Below are 19,985 nucleotides of genomic sequence, written 5' to 3' on the forward strand. Positions count from 1 at the left end.
ACAATAGGCCTACTGCAGCAACAGGGGCACGTTTTAAATTACATTGTGTAAAAAGCCTATTAGTGTCACGTTCTGACCATAGTTCTGTTATTTTATCTTTGTTTTAGTATGGTCAGGGGCGTGAGTTGGGTGGGCAGTCTATGTTTGTTTTTCTATGTTGGTTTTTGAGTCTGGCCTAGTATGGTTCTCAATCAGAGGCAGCTGTCAATTGTTGTCCCAGATTGAGAATCATACTTAGGTAGCCTGGGTTTCAGTTTTGGGTTGTGGGTGTTTGTCTTCCGTGTCAGTGTGTGTCGCCACACGGGACTGTTTCGTTCATTTCACGTTTATTGTTTTGTATTTCGTAGTGTTCAGTTTATGTCCTCCGATCCTTCTCGCTTCTCCTACTCAGAAGAGGAGGACGAGGTTCCTTACAATTAGACCCAGTGTGGAACCATTGACATAATGGAATCTGTAGTTGAGGGGTCCTAAAACTGCAAAAGGCAGTCATGAAAGTTTTTGTGTTGTCCCAGTCTGTGAAACAGGAAGTCACTAGGTGATAAAGATGTGGCCAAGGGGCATGGCAGGAAATGCCTGAGTTAATAGAGAGCCTGGCACTTGGAGGACAGGGCTGACATTTTTCACTTCCTACTCCTCTTGTTTGTAGGGTCTGATTGAGGGGCAAACAAGCCACCTTAAAAAAAAAAGAAAATAAATTGCCCCAAAAAAGTTGAACCAGCTCACTTGCTTTTACATTATGGTATGACTATTATAATGTTCAATGTTTCTATCGATTATTTTTTTTAAAGGAATATTTTCACCATATTAAAACTAATGTTCAGTTCACATAACGGACAGACATAAATTAATCATTAATCACACAAAATAAACTACCTTCAGAAATTACTCTGTCAAAGCAAGAACATAACTAGGGGGTTTGCAATGATGGTGACAATTTGGAGACATTTTTGGATTAAGTGGGTCAAAATTCAAAAGGCACTTGCACATTTGAGCTGTCTTTGTGGCAGGTGCATAGTAACAATTGAATAACATGAGAGAAAAAAATAAGAAACCCACAGACACTGCTCTTGCGGGTATCAAATCAAATCAAATGTTATTGGTCACATACACACAGTTAGCAGATGTTAATGCGAGTGTAGCGAAATGCTTTATCTTTATTAAGCTGACTTTTGGGCTTAAAATGAGTAACAGTTCATTGTTGGGTTTCTAGGCCAGAAACAGTATTTTGGGAAAACACATGTTTAAGTTTAATTTTGGGAAAGAATTTCAACAGATCTACTTTCCTATCAAAGGGTTTGTCTGTACATGTAGGTAGAAAAGAGAGGCCCTTAGACAAGACTGAGACTTGTGCTTCAGTGAGCTCTTTTTTGGAGAGGTTAACTACCGCGTGCTGCTGTAGCTCGGTGTCCACGGCCTGTGGTTAAAAATCTTCTTAGAAATCGGAAAAAACATGACGAGACATGTCAAAATTCAGATTTTTGGCACTTGAGCAAAAAAAAAGATTTTTTAGAATTTCTATGGAAGGGCACTTCATTTAATATAACAGCAATTTAAATGTCATTATATGTGCACCATTTCTACTTAAAATGTCAAACAGACGCACAATGTGCTCGTGGAACGACCCAGTTGCTATAGGTCAGAAAGAGTGGGCAAGGCGCAACACACACAAGCACGCGAAACTGACGTCAGTGTGCTGTTAATAGTATAGCTCCTCCACTGCCCATGTCCCCATGGGGGCTCGAACCAGTAATCCTCTGCCCGCAAACACACTTGACCCCACGCCTTCAAACCGTTTGAGCCATCGAAAAGTCTCAAATTTGGTACCTCCACCAGCGACATGTCAAGCTAGCTGTTGAGTGAGCTTTCGGCACATGCACACACCAACAACTTCATAGAAGAGTCCAATTTCTTAAGCTATAAAAACTATACAACACTAATGTAGGCTACTTATGAAATTAGACCCTCCCATAGGTGACCATGGTATGTGTACTATTATGTGTCCATAATACCTTTGTTTTTACAGGTGTGTGGGGGGAGAACGATGACATACACCATATATGAACAACCCTTCAAACTCGTGGCTTCTCAGCCACACCCGTTACTGACCGGTGTATAAAATCAGGCACACAGGCATGCAATCTCCAGAGACAAACATTGGCAGTAGAATGGCCTTACTGAAGAGCTCAGTGACTTTCAACGTGGCACTGTCATAGGATGCCACCTTACTAACAAGTCAGTACGGCACATTTCTGCCCTATTTAGAACTGCCCCGGCCAACTGTAATGCTGTTACTGTGAAGTGGAAATGTCTAAGAGCGACAAAGGCTCAGTCGTGAAGTGGCAGGTCACACGAGCTCACAGAACGCGACCGCTGAGTGGTGGAGGGCATAGCACTTAAAAATTGTCTGTCCTCCGTTGCAACACTCACTACTGAGTTCCAACATCAGCACAAGAACTGTTCCTCTGGAGCTTCGTGGAATGGGTTTCCATGGCCGAGCGGCCGCGCACAAGGCTAACATCACCACACGCAATGCTAAGCGTCGGATGGAGTGACGTAAAGCTCGCCGCCGTTGGACTCTGGAGCAGTGGAAAGAGTTCTCTAGAGTGATGAATACATGTCGCTAGTTGTTGTGTCCATCGCTTTGTGCATTGTCTTGTGCTGCCACCTGCAGCTGAATGGATGGCAATGGCATCCTCTTTGTGCAAGGATGCGCACCAACAAGTCAATGGGAAAGAATGGCCATTGGAAGAAAATAGCTCCATGCAGCCTATGGCCTCTCCTCGAGTGTGATATTACAATGTCTGTCAACACGAGATGGAAAGTATTCTTTATCCCTTTTCTCAAAACACATTTAACTCGTGTGTGTCCTGGCTTCCATGGTGTAAGCCCTAGCTACAATGTGGGGACCCACATCTGACAGTCCCGTTCTGTAATACAACACAACACTGCATTGTGAAAATGTATGCACGCACTACTGTAAATGGCTTCGGATGTAACCGTCTGCTAAAATGGCATATGTAATATAATACAACGTGGGATTTGGAGTTGGACGCTCAATATTCTTGTGTGCCCTTTCTCACCAGAAGATGGCGATAGAAACCTGGTCATTGTGTCAATGCAAGACCAGTGCAGACGTGTTGCTTCTGACCATGATCTCGGGAACCACAGGACTAAATCTCTGCAGGTGTTTGGAGAGATTGCCCTGTAGACCAGAGGTGTCACGAAGGGAGCACTGATGAAGATAATTGTGTTGATATTCATTTTAGAATCACAGAATACACAACCTCTACTGGATTCAGTATGCCACTCATTTTTCACGGCATGGCATTTGCGTTAACCAGCTAGCACCAAAACTACTGCCAAGCATGGTAAGGTTCAGTCAACTCTTAAAAAGGGAAAATACCAGGAGATTACAGTATACGAGAGATGGGTGAGAGAGATAAGTGTGTGTTTGTGTCTGAGAGAGAGAGAGAGATAGGGGTATGTGTTCTTGTAAAGGGGGGGATTTATTTCACAAAGGAGGGGGACAAAACTATTCTTCAGATTTGATCAAAGGTGTTGTTGATGGACGATTATGACATTATCCCGAACAGTTGGCATGCAAATAAACTTTAGCTCCTCAGACCTTCTCATTGGTTGTTAGTGGCTGATGGGCGGGTCTAAAAGAGGAAAGTGAAAATACAAACTCACGCTCTGTCAGCATCCAGCGGTGGCAAGCAGGAACATTGTGGAGTAGGCTATGCAGGCGCGCTAAAGAGTTATTACAGTTCTGAGTCTGACAGTCAAAGCTTCGGGAAGGCACACACAGCGAGGAATAAAACTGAAAACAGGGAGGGAAATCTCACCGGTATCTACTTTCTACACTTTGACTTGGGGACTATTCTGGAGTGTAGCTAAATGAAAAGAAGGCGACGCATCATAACCAAATAGACGGCACTATGGAGAGCAAGGGCAGCCGCTGTAAAATCGTGGTGGTCGGCGATACGCAATGTGGCAAAACGGCATTACTTCATGTATTCGCCAAAGACTCGTATCCAGAGGTACGTCATTGCGATTGTATTACGACGTTTGTACGATTGTAATAAATAAATCATTATTTTAAATAAAATACAAATATACGTTTAGCGTTCGCACCATGCGCGCATCAGCGCGCATCAGGCAAATCCATAAACTATGTTTTAAAACATTTAATAATTCTAAAGTTTTTAGGCTTTAGATCCTGTCTATAGCCTAATGTATATAGCCTAAATCTATGGCATATATTTTTCATTTAATGACATACATTTAGCCTTATCCCTATACATTCTAGCTGGCCATGTGTCTTAGATTTGGCTCAGAATTAATATGGTGTCTGCCATATGCACATAACCTACATGTGATATAGGAATAAGCCTAAAACAGACTTTATCAGCCGAGATGAGTGGGAATGGAACATGGTATCATTTTGCATCATTGGGCAGATTTAGGTTTTCATTTTTCCATTTGAAATGTTTATTTTCAGAATTATGTCCCGACTGTCTTCGAGAACTACACGGCGAGTTTCGAGATCGAGAAACAGAGGATTGAGCTGAACATGTGGGACACATCAGGTAAGGACTGTGGCTTCAAGCGGGACTAATTTAATAAATTAATGTTGACACTTGGAATCGAAGATGTCACAACTCGCACACGTAATGTGGACAGTGAGCCAGGTCTTTTAGTGTGCTAGGCTCCGTTCAAGGTGCAGAAATTGGCAATGATGCGACAGTTTTGAGCATTCAGAAAAATCCAGAGTTGTTCAAATTAATTATATTTATTCGGATTAATAATGATGGATTTTCCCAACAAATTATGCATAGCAATTTGTGTTTTTGTGCACACAAAACTACGCACAGAAATGACATATTTTCAAGGGAGGCTACCTTTCTTGGACATTTCTTGTTAATTCCTGCTTTTTGACAGTTGAGTACATATTGAATGTCAAGCCTTTAGGCCTGCTGCAGTTGACCTGGTATTGTATTGCACCAATCTGTCTTTTTGAGGGATTGCGGCTTTCATGTCCAATCAGTTATCAGAAGCGCCTAGTTCCCAATGGGAAGTTTCACTTGAATCCCAGCTAACAACAAACGTTCCCACAACTTTAGAGAAAGTTCCCTTAAGAGTCTCATTAGGTCATTAACTAACGTTTTCATAGGAATGTTCCCATGATGTGCAAGGCATTTTTCCAAGAGACCATCCCCTTAATGTAAAATATAATTTATCCAGAACGGTTTACCATGTTCTCGGGACTGAAAATATTAATGTTCCAGACACGTTTCATGCGGACGTTGCACAAACATCAATGTGTCCAGTTTTCTGTAGGTTAAGAGAAGACATGACTAGAATATTAATATATTATTTTCTGAGAACATGGCAACCATGTTCTGTGTATGTTTGGTGGGACATTGATGGAATATTCTCCTAACCCTCCAAAAACATGACAAATTAATTTTCTTGCAACACTCCCATAAAACGTGTCAAGAACATGAATATCTTATATTCTGAGAACATGGCAAGCATGCCCTGTGTATGTTTGGCGGGACGTTGATGGAATATTCTCCTAACCTACAGAAAACTGGGCACATTGATGTTCTAGTCATGTTTCATGGGAATGTGGCGAAAAAACATTTGTGCCTCCCCCCAAAACACACATCACGTTACTGAAGCCAATCAAGGCCCTCCATTCATAGCTCTTTGTCTGTTGGCAAGGTTAGCGATACTCACACACACACAGTGCTTTTAAGACACAGTGTTTTCAATTGACATATTTGACACACTTTGACATACATGATTACATTGTGCTTGTTCAATTAATCAGCAATTATTATTCAACATGATCTCACCTGGGATTTGGACTCACAGCCTCTTGGTTCACGATATTCTGATCTGACACCTTATCGGTGTAAGGTATCAGTTATTAATCTGACTATTCGCTCATCATTGATTTTGTTGACTTATTTCAGCAATTTAATGGCTTTCTGTATAGTTGTCTAATGTTGGTGGGGCATCTTAACCTGTTTTAATGATAGTCCTGAATCACTATGATCCATAAAATATACTGAACAAAAAAATAAACGCAACATGCAGCAATTTAAAAGTGTTTACAGAGTTACAGTTCAAATAAGGAAATCAGTCAATTGAAAGAAATTCATTAGGCCCTAATCTATGGATTTCACATGAATGGGCAGGGGTGCAACCATGGGTAGGCATAGGCCCACCCACTGGGGAGCCAGGCCCAGCGAATCAGAATTAGCTTTCCCAAACAAAAGGGCTTTATTACAGACAGAAATACTCATCAGCACACCCACCCCTCAGACGATCCTGCAGGTGAAGAAGTTGGATGTGGAGGTCCTGGGCTGGTGTGGTTACATATGGTCTATGGTTGTGAGGCCGGTTGGAAGTACTGCCAAATTCTCTAAAATGACGTTGGAGGCAGCTTATGGTAGAGAAATTAACATTAAATTATCAGGCAACAGCTCTGATGGACATTCTTGCAGTCAGCATGCCAATTGCACGCCCCCTCAACTTGAGACATTTGTGGCATTGTGTTGTGTGACAAAACTGCACATTTTAAAGTGGCCTTTTATTGTCCACAGCACAAGGTGCACCTGTGTAATTATCATGCTGTTTAATCAGCTTCTTGATGTGTCACACCTGTCAGGTGGATGGATTATCTTGGCAAAGGAGAAAAGCTCACTAACAGGGATGTAAACAAATTAGTGCACAAAACTTGAGAGAAATACGCTTTTTGTGCGTATGGAACATTTCTGGGATTTTTTCTCTCCAGCTCATGAGACATGGGTCCATCACTTTACGTGTTCAATTGATATTTTTGTTCAGTTAATTTTCTTGAGTGTACTTTTAACAGAGCTGAGATTTACTTCAAAGTGTATTCACCCTATTTCTTACACTTATCAAGTTGTTTCAGATCTACACAAGTGCCGAGGGAGGAGGGGTTCGGGTTTCTTCTGGACAGGGCCTAACTATACTGGCCCAATAAGCACATACCCTGGAGATATCCCTTATTGGGACAGTGGTTAGGTTGTTTGTCATTGGTGCTTGTGGCCTGAGTTCGAGACCAGCTAGAGCAGTCACCCTACTGTCCCATTCTTAGCAATATGTGTTAATGTCATTATTTGGCAACAGTTACACACTTATCTGATTGAATTAAAACGAGTTTCTCATTAAAAGACAGGTAACAAAAACATTCTCTCGCCCTAGATTAGTTAGCTTGGATGACCATCCAAGTCAGATCAATGTTAGCAAGCTTATCAAGCTAGCTAAAATCATATTGGTTGAAGAATTGTTCTGACCAAAAAGCACACGAACGAAGCAAAGTCGTATTTCCAACATCACAACCAGGAAATAGAAAGTTCCGACTAGCATGTGAACGTGGCAATAGGGCCCCGTGACTGTCCCACATTCTTCCTCTAACGTAACAACAATGCCTCTGAACATGTTGTCACACTCCTTCGAGTGACGACAATGAAGACAGACCAGCTAAAGCCGTGAGACCAAGAAACCTGTGTGCTTGTTTAAATACTGCTTGGTGGTAATGGGTGTTGTTAAGATGCGGTTCGAGAGCTCACTGAAGTGGGTGTTGCTGAAATGTCTAAGTGCATTTCAACAACACCCATTTCAACCACCCAGGAGCTATTCGCCTGGCTTTTGGAACACTGTTGTGGATAACAAGTCGCGTTGATGGACGGCGTCAATAAGGAATTCTAGCCATCTCAGACGACTGTCTCAGTGTTTTCTCCTACCAGCGACCCTATACTGAAGCTATACTTGCCCCAAGCCTAAAAGAAAATGTCCTCAATTGGTTTGAAACACAACCTCAGAAGGTGGCCCTGGCAACTCCAGACATTTCTTCTTTCCTAGGGAGCCGCCTATACTAAACAAATCAATGGCTAACAGATTAGAGGTAGACTTGGTGAAAGTAGATGTGGCTAAGTGGCTTTCTCCCAGCTATATAGAAGGACGGTACTATATGACCCACTTCTGACCCTACCCAGCCTCCTATTAGTTGTATACATAGACTGTTCGGGAAGAGGCAGGTTCTAATCTGGGTATATCTCATTGGACAGGTGTATTTGCTCCCACTCACATTACAATAGCATAAGTCCCCTGGCACGGGACCTTTTGTTGCTAACTGGCTAAATGAGGGTTAGTGACTTGGCGCGTGTAGACGGGGCAGTGTTTGTGTGCATGCGTGTGTGTGGAGTGTGCGCGGAGCACTGTTTCTGCTATTTTCTGCCCGGAAGTGCTTTGCCTCTTTGTGCGTGTGTTGTTAGGTATCATAACAATAGGATTTGAAAGATAAACAGGATTTGTGAAATAATGTTTGTGTGTGTGACCGTGTGAGGTATAGACATGCTACCTGCAATACTCAGGAGTGTTCATTTCTATCCCTTCACTCATGGCTGAATTTGTTATGCAATATATTATTTGTTTTGTATGTGTGTGTGTATGAGTGTGAGAGACAGACAGCCATGTATGTGTGTATGTAAATGGATGGATGTGCTAGCCTGGCACAGTAATGTGTTAGCTTTGCATGGCAGCAGGTGAGTAGATGAACCAAACCAGTGAGTGTTAACAATGACTGAGGTCGAGGAGAATGAATTAACTACAGGAGGATAGCTCACCCTGTCCTGCTCTCGCTCTCTCTCATTGTCTCTTCCACTCACTCACCCCCCCCTTTCCTCCCTCTCACAGCTCATTAGCCGGAGAGGCAGCTGCTGGGTGTGGCTGATAGGGCGGGGACTAGTGGAGTGAGGGAATAGAGTAGAGGAGGAAGAGGAGGAGTGTAGACAAAGAAGAGGAGGGGGAGAAACTGATGGCAGGTGAGGTGGTGTGAAGACCGAGGAGAGGAGGAGAAATCGAGGAGAGGACAAGTGGAGGAGAATTTAGAGTGGAGGAGGAGCAGAGAGGAGAAGAGTGGAGAGGAGGACGGCGACTAAGTGAAGACAGATGAGAGGAGGAGAAGAGAAGTCAAGCAGAGAGACTAAGGGGTGGGACGTGAAGGAGACCCATTCCACTGGAGCCCGAGCTAGTCGCCTGCTTGCTGACAGAAACAGAGTGGCAGTAATTAACCATACACTTATCCCCACGCTCGCTCAGTGACCAAACACTTGCCCCCTGTCTCTCCCTCCCTCTCTCTCTCCCACCCACCCACCCTCTTTTTCATTACCTACTCCCTCTCGCCCCTTCGCTGTCACTCCTCTTTTGATTGCACTCATGCGCTCTCACCCTTCGTCCTATTCTTTTTCCCACCGCCTGATTGGTTTCTCGCTCAATTATTATTATTATTATTATTTTATCTCCCCCTCTCTCCTCTCGCTCAGTCAAAACAAGGTCAGGACTCCCACTCTGTCGCGCTAATGCCTCTTATGATCATTGCGCTTGATTAGCCTAGCATCTCCGCTAACCCCTCTCCCCTCTTGATCCTCTATCCTCACAGCGGTGTAGATAGCAGAGATGGCTGATCCACACTCTCTCTATCACGCCACATCAGCCATATAAGGCTCAACATAATCTGTTTATGCAGTGTGACAAAAGAGCAACACATAAAAAAAACCCAGGCGGATGAACTAATGAATGAGTGGGGGGATTTGGATGGGATTGAGATAGAGTGTGTGTGTGTGTGTTGTTGTTGTTTTGGGAGGGAGGCTCAGGGATTTTATCCTAATTCTGGTTACACTCCAGTGTTCGTTATATTTCAAAAGTGGCACATAGAATTCAAATCATCAGTTTGTTTCTCATCAGATGTCCCAAAATCTTTCAGGAATACCTAGGATAGGATAAAGTAATCCTTCTCACCCCCCCCCCCCCCCCTTAAAAGATTTAGATGCACTATTGTAAAGTGGCTGTTCCACTGGATGTCTTAAGGTGAACGCACCAATTTGTAAGTCGCTCTGGATAAGAGCGTCTGCTAAATGACTTAAATGTAAATGTAAATGTAAAATAACAGTATACAATACCAGAATAATTAAATAAGTTTAAGTATCAGAAGAGGTACAGGATGTACTAGCACAATGCTAGGCTTACATCTCTTTTTTCTAAGTGTTAGCTCTAGCTTTTAGCTGTTCTCAGTCTAGGCCAGGGTATTCAAATCTGACCGTCAAGGTCTTGTAGTTGATGTATTGGTTAATGCCATTCATTATTCAGAGAGTCCACTAACCGGGCTGTCCCAGGTCTGAATCCGTCCCTGTAGAGGGAAATATTCAAAAGATGAAAAGTAGTAGCAGCGCTGTGGAGTTTCAGGCCTGTATAGGTCTGCTCTAGGCCAAACCCAATGCATCAAACGCCTGCTTCAAAGTCAACCGTGTGCAAGGTAAGAGTCCAGAGAAACCTGCTCAACCTGCAGTGTCATATACACACAAAACAGCGTAACACCAAGAAGGAACTCGACAGAGAGGTGCACCTGAAGTCTGTCCCTCAGGCAACTTCCTGCTCAGGAAGACTTTGGCACAGGTTTGATCTCAGCTCTCAGCTCAGTGAAACTTATCTAGAGCCCTGATCCTTACACCCATCCTTACACAACCACACAGTATATAGTATAGATCTCACCCTCTCCACGCTCCCTGTTGCAATTCTCTCAGACTGAAATGGAGTCCCACTCTGGTATTGGCACAGCAGGTGGTTAATTAATGAGGAGATTTTATGACCTCTATCAGATGTTGGCTCCTTGAAAGCCAGCCCAGATGAGATGAGAGACAGAGAGAGGAAGAGAGAGAGAGAGGGACACCTAGCTCGGGTTCATGCTCATGTCTAAAAGTGAGCGAGAGTAGTTCGAGTTAAAAGCAACAAATGAACCTCAAAAGGCTATGTAGTCGGTGTGAGTGGGTGTGTGTCTGGTTGGCTTGATCTACTCCTGGTCATGGTGCCCATTAAAAGCACAGGGAACATTGAAAATCAATGGCCTAGATGCTTCTCCGCCTCACCCCCATGGGAAACGCATCCATCTCCTCCAAACTCACTTGCTTTCACTGACAGACCTCAGACTGTTCAGTAACCCATTCTTAGAACACACACACACACACACACACACACACACACACACACGCCAAAGAGGGTCATGCAAGGATCCATTCATCTACCCCCTAAGCCAATTCTATCCCTCATTTATAATTCAAGACATTTGCTATGACCGCACCAGTCTTTCCTCACAATAGCCAACCATTATTGAGTGGGGAGCGACCCCACGTCTTCCACGATGTTGCCCAACTGGAAATGAAGTGTCCCCGTTTCAAAGTTCCTCTTTCCTGTGTTCAGTGTGAATCACCTCTATACTGTATGACCGTCGGACTCGGGACGTAGTGGAGGGTATTTATTTAAAGCTCTACATAGCGAGGTGAACACATTTGATTTCACAAGCGGCGCCTTGTACAAGCGCCGCGTACTCTCTTGCAGTAGTTGCAAACAGCGTTGATGGAACCTGCCACGCTAAAGCCGCACTTATGCAGAGTGCCACCGTATCTCGATCGAACCTTTCAGCCCTCTGCCTTTATGTCTACCGACACTTCCCAGAGTAGGGCCTTTGTGACATGATGTCTTAGCAGCTGTAAACTGTATCAGCTGGATATCACGTTTTTTTTTCTTCCCTTCTTCAATTCAATAGAACGACGGAAAACAGCAACGGCGGGTGAAAACCTTTGTATCGCTCAAGTGGAGGGAAAAAAAAAATCATAATTGTGATTACCTGAACAATAGAGAGAAAACTATATCATGTCATGTTGCTCAACGACGTGTCCTCATTGAGATCAATCCACAGCCGGCTGACTGTCGGAGCGCAGTGGTGCCTGTACTTGCGGTGCCTGCTCTCAAGTTAGACCCGCAGGATAAATAAAGGGAGCATGTAAAGCAGACAATGAAAGCTCTTACAATATTCAATGATGACATTTCTCTAAAACAGGCTATAGGCTACATGTGCAACACCAAGATCACAGTAGGCTATATCATTTTTTTATTTGACCTTTATTTAACTAGGCAAGTCAGTCAAGAACACATTCTTATTTTCAATGACGGCCTAGGAACAGTGGGTTAACTGCCTTGTTCAGGAGCAGAACGACAGATTTTTACCTCGTCAGCTCGGGAATTCGATCTTGCAACCTTTCGGTTACTAGTCCAACACTCTAACCACTCGGCTAATTGAGGGGAAAAGGGACCAAATTATTAGGGTGAGGCACATGAGCTAGTAACAGCTTACTACACAACATAAACTTAGTATTACTTTCTTAGTGACAGTATACATATCTCCCTGGCATTTTACATCATTTATGCAGCACCATACAAGACATTTTTGGACTCACCTTGTGCTGTGCTCACTTGAACAGGAAGGTGGCGCGGCGGTCCTTCGTGGGCAAATTTTGTTATCAAATTTTTGTCATCAAAGTCTGGCATTCTCAGGATTTATGGTGCTTTCAAGACAACTGGGAAAAACAAGGTCGAATCATGATGTCAGTGATCTTCAGTTCAGAGTTCCGAGTTCCCGACTTGCAATTCCGAGTTGGATGACTGTTCAAAGCGTATTTTCCCAGTCAGAGCTCATTTCTGTCAGAGTTCCCAGTTGTTTTGAACTCACTGAAGTCTGAGATTTCCCAGTTCTGTGTTTCCAGTTGTTTTGAGTGAGTGAGCAGACATGCTGGATTGACAGCATGGCCAATGTTGAATGTTTATCCTTTTAAGCTTGGAAAAGAGACCCTTAAACCCAGACTTGGACCACACACCCACTCCACTGAATAGCAGGCTAGTGATTGCTTTGCAATGCTTGCAGTTAGCCACCGATTCCTTCTAAACCACTCATGGTTGAATTTGCGATTTCCAACTTGTTGTGTAATGTTTATATCCAATAATGTTTTATCTGTTTATAATTTATCTTCATATGACAAGGATTGAAAGGGATTTGCCAGTAGATTGTCAACTTGATTCAACTAGCTTGCTTGCTAAGAGTTTGAAAGCATGATGTTGACATGATAAGTCCAATCAAAGCTACGGTAGATATAACGCGATTTCGACATAATTTTATCAGTGGCCAATGACTTTGAGCCTTTTTGGATGGGCACTTCTAATGTAACTCTATGGCAGCACCCAAGGGGCTCGGATTTTCTACCTCTCCCCGTAGATTTTGCAGTGACATAGTATTCCCATGAGTGACAGAACACTGAGCCAATCACAGGGCAACTAGAGAACATTACCAACCCCTACGCACCTTATTTTCCACTGGCCACCCCACCACCACAGAAAGCACTGAGCTAGGCTGAAACACCTACATTTTGGAGCTGTGTCACTCAAGAAAGCAAAAAAAGAGACCAAGTTTGTATGCAGCTTTATTGGCTCAATACATTTTCTAGCTAAACAGGTGTGGCTCTGCACCACCTGCCCTGAATGATGGGTCACCATTGCATCCATGATGCTCACATCTATGCTCACAAATTTTTTTGGTATTAAAACCAGTAAGGGACAGTTTGCAACATGTATCCATAGAAATAAATGAATTCATAAATTATGACTGAATAAATACAATGAAGAGCAGAATTGTTGACTGTCCACTGTCAACATTCTGGAACTCGTGATGTCATAATCGACTCCTCTATTACATCATGTTGGGTCCATATCTTATGTATCTTTGACAGTGAACAGTAAACCCAAATCACTTTTACAAAGCTCAGCTGACCAGTTAGTAGTTTGACTTGCAATTTGTACTGCCTACTTTTGAAAGACGATTTCTTTCATCAAAATGGCACAGCTCGCCCAGAAAGGTGGGCTGTGCAACATGAAGATGTTATTTTTGGCTGTTATTTTCTGTCTCCTATCGCCTGCTGCTACAAATGTGTTGTCTTCTTCGTCTTCGGACCAGACGACTTTGATGCCAGTGAAGGACCACCCTGTTCTGAACAACCCCGACGCTACCAAAGAGACACATTTTAAGACATTGCTGGAACAACTTGAGAGTTTACGGGTGAAAGACGATTCTTCTCCAGGTAATGTGGGCCAGTTGACTAAAGGATATTCCTCCAAAAATTCCAAGGACCCCTCAGAGCCCCTGATTTATGTTCCAGAGCACAAGCCTTTGATGCCAGTGAAGGACCACCCTGTTCAGGACATCCCCAATGCTGCAAAACTGACCAAAATGGTGCAAGTGGACCAGATGCTGGAACAACCTCAGAGGATGAAAGATGATACTTTCCAAGGTAAAGCTAAAGTCCCCCAGAAGATTGTAGAGAAACCTATTCCTTATCTACTGGCTTACAAGCAAACAGCATTACATGGTGATGATGACGTCTTCAAAGAAAATGTTCAGGCTCCAGCTTCAAATGCTCAGAAGAGCACCCTGAAGATCAAACCCAGAGTCAACATATTGACCGACCCTTCTTACTCCGAGCCACTTGTGAAGGTGAACCTGATTTTGGGGCTCTTTTTCTATGGCTTCATCATAATAGTAGTTCTCTATGATGCTGTGAGAATCTCCAAGGAGGCTAGAAGGAGATCTGATGCTATGGCCGCTGCCAGGCTGAAGAAAAGACAACCAGCCACCGATGAACCACAGACACTGGTGTCCAGAGTTCGGGAGAGCATATCTTCACGCTTTGGTTTGAAACAGGCATCATCCACACCACAGTGTGCCCACATTTCTGACGATTCGGCAAAAGAGTTGCACAAGTCAAAGGAGTCAATCTCCACCGAGGACAAATCTGAATCGGAAAAGAGACCCGGAAAGAGTGCCGTCAGCCTGAGAGAGTGTGAGCCGCCTGTCTAGCATCCCAGAGAACTTTCTTGTGCCTGACTCTGAGCCTACCATCCAGGTGGCATTAAACCCATTCGACACCAAGCTAGCCGAAGTTGTATCCGACAATGCTGAGGCATTCAACTACGAGGCAACCGAGAAGCCCTGCTACACACATTCCGGGCTCACTGAGGTTTGTATCGATTAAGACCGAGGGCTACTTCTTAAACCAAGTGACTTTGAATAAAAGCAGCAGATATTGAATCTCCAAATGAGATCACATGGAGACTGCCACCTATGAAGACTTATTTTTTCTGTTTGTAATTGAATTGAATTTCTTTAGAATAGTAATAAAAATATATTGCATTTAAAACGTATGTTTAAAGTCATTTTTGGGTATTTTGAGTTGTTGTTGTACTGTTGTGTTGTAAATGAATAAGAAACATTATTTAATTGATCAAATAGATTTTTCAGAGAAAATTTTTTTTTAACAAATGATTCTTCTGTACTTTTGCATACTTTTTTTGCCAGTAGTTCTGAAAGTAGCACTCACAAGCCAAAAGTGTCCCTGAAAATATTTTGCTACGTCAGATATGTGCAGATACAGTGCCTTCAGAATGTATTCATACCACTTGACTTAATTCACATTTTGTTGTGTTACAGCCTGAATTCAAAATGGATTAAATATACACTGCTCAAAAAATAAAAGGGAACACTAAAATAACACATCCTAGATCTGAATGAATGAAATATTCATATTAAATACTTTTTTCTTTACATAGTTGAATGTGCTGACAACAAAATCACACAAAAATGATCAATGGAAATCAAATTTATCAACCCATGGTCTGGATTTGGAGTCACACTCAAAATTAAAGTGGAAAACCACACTACAGGCTGATCCAACATTGATGTAATGTCCTTAAAACAAGTCAAAATGAGGCTCAGTAGTGTGTGTGGCCTCCACGTGCCTGTATGACCTCCCTACAACGCCTGGGCATGCTCCTGATGAGGTGGCGGATGGTCTCCTGAGGGATCTCCTCCCAGACCTGGACTAAAGCATCCGCCAACTCCTGGACAGTCTGTGGTGCAATGTGGCGTTGGTGGATGGAGCGAGACATGATGTCCCAGATGTGCTCAATTGGATTCAGGTCTGGGGAACGGGCGGGCCAGTCCATAGCATCAATGTCTTCCTCTTGCACGAACTGCTGACACACTCCAGCCACATGAGGTCTAGCATTGTCTTGCATTAGGAGGAACCCAGGGCCAACCGCACCAGCATATGGTCTCACAAGGGGTCTGAGGATCTCATCTCGGTACCTAATGGCAGTCAGGCTACCTCTGACGAGCACATGGAGGGCTGTGCGGCCCCCCAAAGAAATGCCACCCCACACCATGACTGACCCACTGCCAAACCGGTCATGCTGGAGGATGTTGCAGGCAGCAGAACGTTCTCCACGGCGTCTCCAGACTGTCACGTGCTCAGTGTGAACCTGCTTTCATCTGTGAAGAGCACAGGGCGCCAGTGGCGAATTTGCCAATCTTGGTGTTCTCTGGCAAATGCCAAACGTCCTGCACGGTGTTGGGCTGTAAGCACAACCCCCACCTGTGGACGTCGGGCCCTCATAGAGTCTGTTTCTGACCGTTTGAGCAGACACATGCACATTTGTGGCCTGCTGGAGGTCATTTTGCAGGGCTCTGGCAGTGCTCCTCCTTGCACAAAGGCGGAGGTAGCGGTCCTGCTGCTGGGTTGTTGCCCTCCTACGGTCTCCTCCACGTCTCCTGATGTACTGGCCTGTCTCCTGGTAGCGCTCCATGCTCTGGACACTACGCTGACAGACACAGCAAACCTTTTTGCCACATCTCGCATTGATGTGCCATCCTGGATGAGCTGCACTACCTGAGCCACTTGTGTGGGTTGTAGACTCCGTCTCATGCTACCACTAGAGTGAAAGCACCGTCAGCATTCAAAAGTGACCAAAACATCAGCCAAGAAGCATAGGAACTGAGAAGTGGTCTGTGGTCCCCACCTGCACAACCACTCCTTTATTGGGGTGTCTTGCTAATTGCCTATCATTTCCACCTGTTGTCTATTCCATTTGCACAACAGCATGTGAAATGTATTGTCAATCAGTGTTGCTTCCTAAGTGGACAGTTGATTTCACAGAAGTGTGATTGACTTGGAGTTACATTGTGTTGTTAAAGTGTTCCCTTTATTTTTTTGAGCAGTGTATTTTGCTCTCACCCATCTACACAAAATACCCCATAATGACAATGTGAAAACATCTTTTTAGACATTAACACATTTATTGAAAATAAAATACAGAAATATCTCACTTACATAAGTATTCACACCCCTAAGTCAATACATGTTATAATCCCCTTTGGCAGCAATTACAGCTGTGAGTCTTTCTGGGTTAGCCTCTCAGAGTTTTGTACACCTCGATTGTACGATGTTTCCCCATTATTATAAAACAATTCTTCAAGCTCTGTCAAATTGATTGTTGATCATTGCTAGACAACCATTTTGAAGTCTTGCCATATATATATATTTTGTTTTGTTTAATTTTACCAATGTCATAGTGGTTTATAAGTCAGTATTTGTGAATTGGGTTGTGTTTTTCTGTGGATTCATGTTTATTCTATTGCTATTGAACTTTGACCATTGAAATCTGAGAGACCCTCAGATTAAGATAGAGTTGGGTGCACCCTATTAAACTATAAGCAGGATACAGTGGGGCAAAAAGTATTTAGTCAGCCACCAATTGTGCAAGTTCTCCCACTTAAAAAGATGAGAGAGGCCTGTAATTTTCATCATAGGTACACTTCAACTATGACAGACAAAATGAGGAAAAAATCCAGAAAATCACATTGTAGGATTTTTAATGAATTTATTTGCAAATTATGGTGGAAAATAAGTATTTGGTCACCTACAAACAAGCAAGATTTCTGGCTCTCACAGACCTGTAACTTCTTCTTTAAGAGGCTCCTCTGTCCTCCACTCGTTACCTGTATTAATGGCACCTGTTTGAACTTGTTATCAGTATAAAAGACACCTGTCCACAACCTCAAACAGTCACACTCTAAACTCCACTATGGCCAAGACCAAAGAGCTGTCAAAGGACACCAGAAACAAAATTGTAGACCTGCACCAGGCTGGGAAGACTGAATCTGCAATAGGTAAGCAGCTTGGTTTGAAGAAATCAACTGTGGGAGCAATTATTAGGAAATGGAAGACATACAAGACCACTGATAATCTCCCTCGATCTGGGGCTCCACGCAAGATCTCACCCCGTGGGGTCAAAATGATCACAAGAACGGTGAGCAGAAATCCCAGGACCACACGGGGGGACCTAGTGAATGACCTGCAGAGAGCTGGGACCAAAGTAACAAAGCCTACCATCAGTAGCACACTACACCGCCAGGGACTCAAATCCTGCAGTGCCCGACGTGACCCCCTGCTTAAGCCAGTACATGTCCAGGCCCGTCTGAAGTTTGCTAGAGAGCATTTGGATGATCCAGAAGAAGATTGGGAGAATGTCATATGGTCAAATGAAACCAAAATATAACTTTTTGGTAAAAACTCAACAAGTTGTGTTTGGAGGACAAAGAATGCTGAGTTGCATCCAAAGAACACCATACCTACTGTGAAGCACGGGGTGGAAACATCATGCTTTGGGGCTGTTTTTCTGCAAAGGGACCAGGACGACTGATCCGTGTAATGGAAAGAATGAATGGGACCATGTATCGTGAGATTTTGAGTGAAAAACTCCTTCCATCAGCAAGGGCATTGAAGATGAAACGTGGCTGGGTCTTTCAGCATGACAAAGATCCCAAACACACCGCCCGGGCAACGAAGGAGGGGCTTCGTAAGAAGCATTTCAAGGTCCTGGAGTGGCCTAGCCAGTCTCCAGATCTCAACCCCATAGAAAATCTTTGGAGGGAGTTGAAAGTCCGTGTTGCCCAGCAACAGCCCCAAAACATCACTGCTCTAGAGGAGATCTGCATGGAGGAATGGGCCAAAACACCAGCAACAGTGTGTGAAAACCTTGTGAAGACTTACAGAAAACGTTTGACCTCTGTCATTGTCAACAAAGGGTATATAACAAAGTATTGAGATAAACTTTTGTTATTGACCAAATACTTATTTTCCACCATAATTTGCAAATAAATTCATAAAAATCCTACAATGTGATTTTCTGGATTTTTCCCTCTCATTTTGTCTGTCATAGTTGAAGTGTACCTATGATGAAAATTACAGGCCGCTCTCATCTTTTTAAGTGGGAGAACATGCACAACTGGTGGCTGACTAAATACTTTTTTGCCCCACTGTATATGGCCGATATCTAAGTCTTTTGATGTATTTCATTCATATTGAGCTCATTCTACACATTTCACATATCAATATTTCCTCAAGGTGATTCATTGTTTTGTAAGTATTTTTATTTACAAAATACAAGCCGACATTCTTTTCCTAAATTATTCAGTTGTGGGGTTTTCATTTCTCCCTACTGCGCCAGTAGCGAACCTAACTGGTCCAATAGAGTTTAAGCTTAAACATACAGTAGCCCATAGTGTTTAGCAATTGTTACATAAGCAACTCCAGTATAGATTTGGCCTTGTGTTGTAGGTTATTGTCCTGCTAAAAGGTGAATTTAATCTCCCAGTGTCTAACGGAACCAGGTTTTCTTCTAGGATTTTGCCTGTGCTTAGCTCCATTCCCTTTCTTTTTTATCCTGAAAAACTCCCCAGTCCTTAACCATTACAAGCATACCCATAACATGATGCAACCACCACTATGCTTGAAAATATGGAGCGTGGTACTCAGTAATATGCTGTATTGGATTTGCCCCAAATATAATGCTTGTATTAAGGACAAAAAGTTAATTGCTTTGCCACATTTTTTGCAGTATTAGTTTAGTGCCTTGTTGCAAACAGGATGCATGTTTTGGAATATGTTTTATTCTGTACTGTCTTCCTTCTTTTCACTCTGTCAATTAGGTTAGTATTGTGGAGTAACTACAATGTTGTTGATCAATATTCCATCACAGCCATTCAACTCTAACTGTTTTAAAGTCACCATTGGCCTCATAGTGAAATCCCTGAGCGGTTTACTTCCTCTCCAGCAGTGGGGTAAAGTAGTTCAATAAAAATGCTTTAAAGTACTACTTAAGTCGTTTTTGTGGGTATCTGTACTTTACTACTCATATTTTTGACAACGTTTACTTTTACTTCACTACAT

At 43.1% G+C, this 19,985-nt stretch overlaps 1 protein-coding gene across 1 annotated transcript in view; it reads left to right on the forward strand.

Annotated features, from left to right (window-relative positions):
- The first annotated feature begins 3,715 nt into the window (after nucleotides 1-3,715).
- The window catches only part of LOC115106631 (rho-related GTP-binding protein RhoN-like), a 77,017-nt gene continuing 60,747 nt past the window's right edge, over nucleotides 3,716-19,985 (forward strand). The window contains exons 1-2 of the mRNA XM_029629547.2: nucleotides 3,716-4,040; nucleotides 4,502-4,589. Coding sequence (XP_029485407.1) covers nucleotides 3,939-4,040; nucleotides 4,502-4,589 — 190 coding nt within the window. The 5' untranslated portion in view covers nucleotides 3,716-3,938. The remainder of the gene's footprint in view (nucleotides 4,041-4,501; nucleotides 4,590-19,985) is intronic.

The sequence above is a fragment of the Oncorhynchus nerka genome, linkage group LG23, assembly GCF_034236695.1.
Source record: "Oncorhynchus nerka isolate Pitt River linkage group LG23, Oner_Uvic_2.0, whole genome shotgun sequence".
Taxonomy (NCBI): Eukaryota; Metazoa; Chordata; class Actinopteri; order Salmoniformes; family Salmonidae; genus Oncorhynchus; species Oncorhynchus nerka.